This window comes from Pectinophora gossypiella, chromosome 27 (genome assembly GCF_024362695.1).
Source record: "Pectinophora gossypiella chromosome 27, ilPecGoss1.1, whole genome shotgun sequence".
In the NCBI taxonomy this organism is placed as follows: domain Eukaryota; kingdom Metazoa; phylum Arthropoda; class Insecta; order Lepidoptera; family Gelechiidae; genus Pectinophora; species Pectinophora gossypiella.
In genome coordinates, this window is record NC_065430.1 from 4,630,840 (window position 1) to 4,641,216 (window position 10,377).

Here is a 10,377-nt window from a genome sequence, read left to right on the forward strand (position 1 = left end):
GACTTTTCTGATCAATTTTACTGCCTAACAACCATATCTTTACTATACAAAATCAATTAAATAAGCAATGAAACCATAAAAAGCCCAAATAAACTTAGGGTGATGACATAATGAGAAACTTCTCGAAACACAAAACCTCAACGAGCAGCTGATACGTCATACAAGGGTCGAGTGCGCGGGGAAGGGGACGGGTGTGATACCAAAAGGGGCGAGGTAACAGTGATACCAGCTACAGCAATTTACCCACTTATGAGTAATCAATAGAGTACTCAAAACTTTTCCAACAACACTTTTCTCTTAAATGAACGTTTTCAATTTAAAACATAAGATAATAAAAAGTTAATTAAAATTTTTACTTCGAAAATATTTCAACACAAAGGCGACTGTAGTAATTTCAAGGTAATTTTTTACCGTGTGTCTGGTATCCCCAATTTTGTCGCAGCCAACTTCACGTGATGATTAATGTTATTTATCACTGTGCCACCGCGCTATACTAATCGTTGGTAGGAAAAATCGCAAATTATTTGTTTTGTCCCGTTTGTGGACGAGCTCTTATCAAAAGCATCTAGCTCTTTGTGTCGATAGTTCGCCTTCTGCGCCAGTGTGTGTAAAGGCAGCACTTTCGACGAACATATTCGCGTCGTTTCCCTGTTCCATATTTAATACTTCGAGTCGCGTTTTCTTGGTGAGTGGCTTTTATTTTATTTCGTCAAAAATCAAACGTCATTCTTGGGATAGACAACCTCCTTTGTTTTGACATTTTGCTGCGAAATAACCTTACATAGGATAGGACCTTCGCAAGTATTTTTTTAATCTAAAGCGCAATTAAAGCTTTTTTATATTCTATATATTATCCTTCTCAATAATATATTGATAGTGACAATAGTAATAATAATTATTAATAAACAATCCGATATTATAACAATTAATAATTTTAATAATAATTGTGCACTTGATTGTACTTTTGTGTATAGGGTTTATAAGTACTTAGGTAAGTATTTTTTATCAACATTCAAAAATGTTATTTAGATAACATTTTATTAAAAGTTTTGTGATAAATAAGTTGTAATCCTATTGTAATCCAATGTATTAAGTATTTTAATTCAATTGGGTTATAAAATATAATACAATTTGAAAGGTATTAATCTCGGAAATCTATTTTTGTTGATTTATGATTTTACAATTGCATGGAGGTACTATAAAATACCTACTTGATTGATTTTCGCACGTTTTTTTGCCGTTTTTGTTTTCATACTCGTTATTTGCCTACTTATACTGCTTTGGAATTTGACCCTTTTCGTTAAATAGGTACCTAGTTACTCAATTATTATCGTAAACTTTTTTTATATAAGTATCTAGGCACTTAGGTATGTAGGTAGCCTATTACTTACCTACTTTTCTTTATTGATAACAATAGATTTTTTTCGCAGAATATTTTGATTCTCGGAGTTAATTTATTAAGTTTTGGTTTTTTTTTTAAATTGTTTACGTCCTTGGGAAAGGCAAAGGCAAAAAAACATGCAGCAATGGAGTAAATTAACATTTAAGATTTTTTGTGTTCCAAATTAATGTTGCCATTAAACAGTAAAAAAAAAAACTACTAAATTCATAAACACATTTTTGAATTAAATCTCTTTTTATAGAATACGAGAATGAAGCTGTTTATAGCTGTGTCGTGCCTCCTGGCTCTGTCTACTGTGAACGCTGCGGACACTTGCTACAAAGATGTCAACATGGATTGCTCGCAGGCGTCCTCCACTCTAGGTAAGCAAAATAATAATTATTTATTGAAAAAAAAGGCGTCGAGAAGTCAACTGTTAGTAATAATTTACTTACAGCTATATTAGTTACGAAGATATAATTAGAAGAGTGAAATATATAAACGAATAGATTGCAGTTAAAATACGCGAGAAGCCGTCGGCATCTGCAGATCGCGCGCGACGCGATATGCGATAAATACACTAATTTTATTGACGCATCTGCGGGCAGCATACTATGGGTTGTCATAGCAAAGACGGATTGTAGAAAATTACTTAGACGTTGAGGTATCCCATGACGGATATCGGATGTAGTGCGTAAGCGACCTTACAAATAGTTCTACGACCACTTCGGATCAGTCTTTCACTGACTCGGTTCGGATGTACCTTCTCAGAGCAAAAACACCCTAAACGGTGACCGAGTAACTAGATACTGGCTGTCCGGCTAAATCTGAGGATTCCGTTATTCGAAAGTGCACAGAAGCACAGAATCTTGAAAAAAATTACAAGACTCTTAAGTCTTTTTTCCGCAACACGAATGAGATACCAGAATGAAAATTCTTGAAGCTAGAGTGATAAATCTATAAAAATCACGCGTTTCGACAAATCTAGCCAATGAAGCGATATTGCTTGCTGCACGCAGGAAAAGCGGGACATGCAAAGCGGTATTTTTTATCTAAGTTTTTATGACACTACCACCATCGAATGCGTTGTCTCGCTACTAATCCTGTACGCAACAAGCTTACGGTTGCCGCTGAAATTTTCATACCAGCCTTTTTGTCGTAACTTGCATTGGATACCATTGGCTACTTTACCGGAGGACTTCCGTTCCATGACTGCCGCATATATGAGGCAGTACAGGACACGACCTTCAAATACTGAATAAGTTTTATTTCTTTCCATAGCACCATTATCAACTGAAGATGTTCACAACGGTGAGTCGTGTGAAATCTTATGGATTGATCCCTATTGAAGTTTTAATTATTTCTAACCAACTTTTCTATGCCCTGTGTAATGCTCCCTAGTTATTTGATCTAAATCGAATGTTCTTTATAAATGATTTCATCCTTAATAATCATGTATCTAAATAAATGCGTAATTAATTACAACAACATGTAGTTAATAATCGTAATTTTCTTCTGAAATCCCAAATGTGTACTTTAAATTTTTCCGTGGGATCTACGGGTTGGCTATTTTTAGTTAAATCTGGCTCGAAAGCAACCGGGCCCTGTCTTAATTTGGGCGTGCTACCTTATGTACTATTTTTTTATTCTGTTTACAAAAAAAAACCTATTAATGGCCAAATTAGTCATTCAAAGACTACGTCATGAATCCTAAATACCACTTTGTTTATCTAATCGAAAAATGATTTAAAAGTTTGGTAAAAAGTTTTATTTGAATTGAATTACCTTACAATTGGGTAGTTTCCTAGATCAAAGATAAATTATGAAATTCTGATCTGATTTCTATTATTTATTAATTTTAAATTTTAAAAAATAATAATTTATTACCCCCTCCGGTTGATTGAGCAGTGGGACGTATATAGGCAGATTATGTAATAATTTAATAATAAGTGCGACATTTTGTCACGTTTTTCTACGACATCACAAGTTGCATTTTCGTGTTTTGACGTTTAGTAAAAAGTAACTGATTTAACTAGTTGGAAACTACCCTACGCCCCGTAATTACGGCAGCCAAAATTATTAAATTGTATGTTAACAATAATTTATGTCTTTTTAAAGAAAGTTGCCGCGCCGAGAGTTTTTCGCAGCTTTTTCGACTATACCAGGTTGTGAGAAGCTGCAGTAGTTTTAGGCGGATGACACGTCCGTTATGTAAAAACATGAAAGTGTAAATACTTTAACCTAAAGATAAAGGTATTTTTGAATTTGAATTATTAACTAAATGTTTTGCAAAAAGAGTGTCAGGGGATAAAAGCCCGAGTGGGTCGTAACTTCTTGCAATTTCCGATAGAATCGAACGCTTCGTACAAATTTCACTACAGGTAATACAAAATCGTTTCATGCGGAAAGCCACGGGAGCTCCGTGGTTCCTTCGCAATGAAAATCTGCACATTGACCTAGGTCTGCCAACCATTGCCCAATGGCTCAAATTAGCTTCCAAACGTTTTTTCGATTCTGCTCCGCACCACCCAAATCCCCTGGTAGTTGCGGCTTCCGAGTACATTCCGCTTAGGGACGGTACTGAAAAGTATCGGCGTCCGAAGGACGTAATATACGATCCCGACGACCCGATTACTCTAGCCATAGAGGCAGCCAATCAGCTCGCGACACCAAACACTTCAGGTCCCCGATACCGACCCCGCCGGCGTGGTCGACGATTTCCCTCATTCAGCGCTTATCGCTATCGACCCGCTAGGGTCGATTAATTCTTTCAAATATTTTTCCTCTCAGACGACGCCCTGAGCCGAGGTTCGCGCCCAACTGGGCACCCTCAGGCCTGTTGTCTTAAACGTTGTACCGGGTGAGAGCCTTCAGCGCTCCCGTTTTTTGTCCGGCCAAGTAGTTAATGCCATCTGCGGCAAATCTACAATAAGTCACGTCAAAAAAAAAAAAAATTCACTGTTTGTTTTGACACTAAAGTAGGATGCCATTGGAGACCCAAAACTTTAATTTTTTTATCATTCTCCATCTCTGCGAATAGGACGCTGTCGCGTCGCTTACCGTGAGAACAATCAGGCCTAACTGCACCCAGAATGGCCGCGGAATTGCTATGCCATTTATGAAGCTCGAAGCCTGCTGTCCGGCAGATGTCCGGTAGAATTATTGTAGACGGAATTGAATAACCAATCGTCACCCACAGCCTTGCCCCGCTGTAACGCGTTGTACGGTGACTACGGCCGCCCCGGCAGCGTCGCCGGCGAGATGCAGGCCTACGCTAACCTCCACCTGGAGCGCTCGTACCAGTACCTCCTCTCCGCTGCCTACTTCAACAACTACCAGACCAACAGGGCTGGATTCTACAAGCTGTTCAAGAAACTCTCAGACGAGGCCTGGGAGAAGAGCATCGATATCATCAAGCATATCACTATGAGGGGTGAGTTGTGCCGTTTCTCTAGTGTCGCCTGGCACTCTTTAGCTGTAAAGAACGTGATGCAGTTTCTGACGAAAGGACGTTGATGTTGGTGATTACTAATTCTTTTAAGGGGCAATGTATACGTTTTTACAATAAGATTCCCATTGACATTCAGAATTTGCCTTTCAACTGCTTTAAGACAGTAGTTAAACAAAAACTTTACAAAAAAGGTTATTATAAAGTTAGTGATTATTTAGAAGATATGAATGCATGGGATTAACTGTCTGAGAACTGATATTAGGCAGCTAAATTACTCAATTGTATACCAATATTTTATGTTTATTTTTATTTTTTTAAAGAACGTCTAGGGCCCTGTGCCGAGGTTTTTCTTGCAGCTTCTTTTCCCCGGCTATACAGGTTGTGAGAAGCTGCAGTAGTTTTAGGCGGATGAGACGTTCGTTATGTAAAATTGACTATTCAAAGTGTAACTATGTGACCTACTGAATAAAGATATTTTTGAATTTGAATTTGACTCGACTATTCAAGTCATAGACAGTGGCGGCCCTAGCAAAATATTTAGGTGGTGGGGGACCTCACAGTCGCGCCCCAAAAATACAGTTTTTTCGATTAGTTTATGGTGGCCACTAAGACGTCTAATTCACAGGGCAGGTGTGCCCAATCCAGTTACTCCCCTGTAGATCCGGGGCTGGATCCCGTCTTTGTTGATTTTGACCCCCCCCCCTCCCCCCCCACCCCCTAAAACGGCGCCCAGTGCGCACCGCTCTAGGGACGCCACTGGTTATAGAGGCGAGCAATCAGTCGAGTCAAAGAGCCCACATTGAAGCAATGCTATTTGACAATAGCACATTTTTTTATACAGTGTGTAAGTGACATCGTACCGAATACCGAGGGGGATGATTCAGACCACTGTATCGTAATAATCATGTTCAATTTCGCACCACACTTTCAGGTCCTGCGCTAACCAATGCATATAACATAAACAGTCTATATACGTCCTGCTGGGCATAGGCCTCCCCTCAATCCACCGGCGGGGGTATGGAGCATACTCCACCACTCTGCTTCACTGCGGGTGGAGCTGTTTTACGGCTAATAGCCGGGACCAACAGACAACCAATGCAAATGACTAATAAAACAAACCCCGTAGGTGACGTGATGGACTTCGCCCGCCGCTCGGCCCACGACAGCGCGGCTGACCGCAACTTCACCGTAGAGCTGCATGAGCTGGAGTCTCTCGCTAAGGCATTGGACACGCAGAAGGAGATGGCCGAGCGCGCCTTCCACATCCACAAGGAGGCTACTAGGAACAATGAGAAACTGCACGATCCTGAGGTGAGATTACACTTTTTATACAAAATAACGACCCCCGTGGTCCAGTGGTTGAGCGTTGGGCTCACGATCTGGAGGTCTTAGGTTCGATTCCCGGTGGGGACATATAACAAAGATGACTTTGTGGTCCCTAGTTTGGTTAGGACATTACAGGCTGATCACCTGATTGTCCGAAAGTGAGATGATCCGTGTGGAAGGCACGTTAAGCCGTTGGTTCCGGTTACTACTTACAGATGTAAGTACTTAGTCGTTATACGAGCCATGTCAGGGGCCTTTGGCGGCTCAATAGTAACCCTGACACTAGTGTTGATGAGGTTGGTAATCCACCTCACAACCCATACGATAGAAGAAGAATTAAGTAATTAATTGTCAATGAAACAAGAAATACTCACAAAATTTAATTCCGAAAGTTTATCTTTGATAAGTCACATGTACTTAATTATCTTTCGTTGTAAATTATGTAAATCAGTCCATCAATGTATTCTTTAATGAAATAATAACATATATGACAGGTACAAACGGATAAAATAAGCACAATATGCGACCTTATTGCTAGACAGCAGTCCTATTTAGTGAGTCCTAAATACTTACTTGCTTCTATTCGCAGATCACACAATACCTGGAGGAAGAATTCATCGAGAACCAAGCCAAGACCATCCGCAACCTGGCTGGCCACACGACTGACCTCAAGAAGTTCATCACAGCCAACAACGGACAGGACCTGTCCCTTGCTCTGTACTTGTTCGACGAATATCTGCAGAAAACTGTCTAAATTATATTTAAAAAAATAAATATATATAAGTAGTTATTTTTAACTGGGTAACCCTGTGTTGAATGATCAACAATTTATGCGTCACTCGGTTTTGATAATCAGGACGATGAATATTTCGTCATTCAGACAGGGTTGACCAGTTAAAAATACTCTTAAGATAATTATTTAAATAGTTGCCATTTTCATACTATACTCATTAGTGTAACCCTCCACTAAAACTAAAAACTACCAATTTAGTAGCATTTCTTTTTTCTGGCAACACCGCCGGCGCCGCCATCTTGTGCGCTCGAATGAAAACAAGCCGAATTTGGCGCCAATTTACGTTATGTACAAAAAAATAGGCTGTTTACCACAAAATTATTGTGATCCTCTAAGTAAGATTTAAAATTGTATATTATAATGTAAGAAAAGATGTTTCGTATGTAGTAAGTATTGTATTTTCAGTTATTTTCAATAAATATTTTTCATTTACCCATCATTATTTGGTTATTTCAACTTCCTACCTTTCTAAACAAGTAGGTAATATTACTAGGTAGGTAGGTAATATGAATTTTTATTGTTCGTTCTAGAACCAAATAAATTAATATAATCGCCTCTGTCAAATTTTCAGGTTAGGTAAGCGAACCTTGTGAAACTGATAACGGGATAATGCTAGGGAGATGTTTTAGAAACAACGTAAGCCTACATAATTCGGTTTGTAGAATATCGTCGAAGTTCAACAAATTAAACAATAATGATGTGGACATCCACCACAATACCTTTAATCAATTCAAAAGTAAAATGCTGAAACTTATCCCACACCACAAATAATTTTATCTTCTTACCTATTTCTAAGTTTTATTATGCAATAGTTTTATTTTTCTTTCGTATCAAGTATTTAAAGAAAGTTTTCATGATTTATGTAAATATTTAAATTTTATTGCTATTTTTCTACATAACGATCGTCCCATCCGCCTAAAACTACTACAGCTTCTCACTGTACCGGGGAAAAGAAGCTGCAAAAACCTCGGCACAGGGCCTTAGCCTAGACGTAATTTGGCTGCCTAGTGGTGCTAATTCCTGTACACACCGTCTAATTTTATTTTAAGCTATACGGGTGATCGACAAGCATAAAATTTATGGGACACGTCAATTTTAAGCACAAATCTAAACCAACCATCTTAAAAATTTTACATTGGCCAATAACCCGACAGAATTAAGTTGACAGCACACGTTAAACGGGTTGCATACCAGCGAGATGCCCATTTTATTCTCCTGAGTAATTCATTTTAAAATTAACAGTTGTCAATCATCCATTTCCTTTTCGACGGATAAGAGGATGGCGGGTATAACTTAAAATAAAATTAAGAGATGTATGCAGGAATCGGGGCCAATATGAGTTCCCAGACAGTTAAGGAATATGACTACCTAATGCATTTCATCATAGATTGATTGACTTTATCAATTTATCACGTTGTGGGTAGCGATCCTGTTGTAAGTACGTGACCGATACAACGCCGTATCAACAGATAACACATATGCGTCTAGATTTTATCTCATAAATTGCCTACTTGCGTGTTAGAGGGCATTTAAACTGTACTATTTACTATGTAGATATTTTTATCTATGAACTGGGGACTCTGCACAGACGGCTTAAAAATGCAACATTGAAACAATGAGGGGCGCTGGGAACATTTTCAACAAATTCTCTTGGCCGCTTTTTTACAAATTTGACTAGCCAGATCCCTTTTAGCAACAAAATACCGAACAATCAGGCATTTTTCAAGGATGTCGTATCAGCTACGCACCTAGATTCAGTTTAGCGCGCAGGCCGACTGCAACTAGGTTTTATAGAACTATCTGTCCCGGGGGCATACAGGTTCGCAGAGGGGAACGCCTGCAAGCTACACCCCGTGTAGCTTTTTTTTGACGTGACTTATTGTAGATTTGCCGCAGTTGGCATTAACTACTTGGCCGGACAAATGGGGAGCGCTGAAAGCTCTCACCCGGTACAATGTTTAAGACAACAGCCCTGAGGGTGCATAGTTGAGCGCGAGCCTCGGCTTAGGGAAGAACATTTGAAAGACTTAATCGACTCTAGTGGGTCGATAGCGATAAGCGCTGAAAGAGGGAAATCGTCGACCACGCCGGCGGGGTCGGTATCGGGGTTCTGAAGGGTTTGATGTCGCGATGTGATGGCCGCCTCTATGGCTAAGTTGGAAAGGCCCTGACACGCATTTTGTATGAGAACCGCTGTCGCCGGCTCAACCCTACTCTCTTTTACTATTACTCCTGCAAACAGATGACTTCCTATACTTCCTATACTTAAAGGTTGCCTGGAAGAGATTGCTACTTAGCAATAAGGCCGCCTATTGTACTAATACTATTTCTCTTTTGATTTGTATTGTCTTTTTCCTGTTTGTGCAATAAAGTATTTGTTATGTTGTTATGACTACGATAGCTCTACTGCTTCTCAAATTCTAGGCTCGGGTTGTCGGGATCGTATATTACGTCCATCGATTTGTTACCCCCAAACTGCACTCATTCATTCGAATAAAACCCTCTTATTTATAGCGAGATACGTTTATTTCTTAACCTAACATTTTGTCGTAACTTCAGCCACATTTTTTTTACATTAGGGTAGTTTCCAAGTAGACAAACCAGTTTCAATTTTGTATGAAAATGCAACCTGTGACGTCATAGAAAAACGCGACAATATATCGCACTTATTATTACATTTTTCTTTATTAAAATTCTTTTTTTTTCACCTTTCGATTTGTCTTCATTTAGTAATCAAAATAGGCTAGTTTCTAACTAATCAAATCAGCTACTTTTTAAACGTCAAAACACGAAAATACTTTGAAGTTTGTATGAAAATGCTACCTGTGACGTCATAGAAAAACGCGACAAAATATCGCACTTATCTTTATTAAAATTGATAAATAAGTTGAATAGAAAAATTAAAATGTTTTTTGTCACAATTAAAACACATAATAACGGGTTCTTACCGCGTTTAAATCAGGGATATAAGACTCCCGATATTTCGATAGTCATCCCGTGATCATGGCACTTGCAACAGTGTCGAAATATCGGGAGTCTCATATCCCTGATTTAAACGCGGTAAAAACCCGTTATTATGTGTTTTAATTATGATAATCTAATTTTATTTTAAGTTACATCTGTCATTTTCTTATCCGCCGAAAAGGAAAGGGACGGGTAATCGACAAGCATAAAATTTGTGGAACACACGTCAATTTTAAGCACAAATCTAAAACAATCGTCTAAAAATTTTACATTGGGCAATAACCCGACAGAATTATGTTGACAGCACACGTCAAACGGTTTGCATACCAGCGAGATTATCTAGATCCTTTTTGATTCGCTCGGGTTATTCATTAATTAACTCGTTCTTCCTAAAATTAAGAGCTGTTAATCATCCGTCCCTTTCCTTTTCGGCGGATAAGAAAATGACAGGTATAACTTAAA

At 38.7% G+C, this 10,377-nt stretch overlaps 1 protein-coding gene across 2 annotated transcripts; it reads left to right on the plus strand.

Moving 5' to 3' along the window:
• Positions 1-457: 457 nt before the first annotated feature.
• LOC126378978 (ferritin heavy polypeptide-like 17) lies at positions 458-7,390 on the plus strand. 2 transcript variants are annotated; one of them, XM_050027544.1, is made up of 5 exons: positions 458-685; positions 1,644-1,764; positions 4,581-4,814; positions 5,959-6,143; positions 6,748-7,390. In XM_050027544.1, exons 2-5 carry the CDS (start codon positions 1,653-1,655, stop codon positions 6,910-6,912), a joined length of 696 nt encoding a protein of 231 aa, XP_049883501.1. In that variant the 5' UTR covers positions 458-685; positions 1,644-1,652; the 3' UTR covers positions 6,913-7,390. The 2 variants fall into 2 exon arrangements, with proteins under 2 accessions (XP_049883501.1, XP_049883502.1); XM_050027545.1 differs by lacking the exon at positions 458-685 and adding an exon at positions 964-983.
• Positions 7,391-10,377: the final 2,987 nt, after the last annotated feature.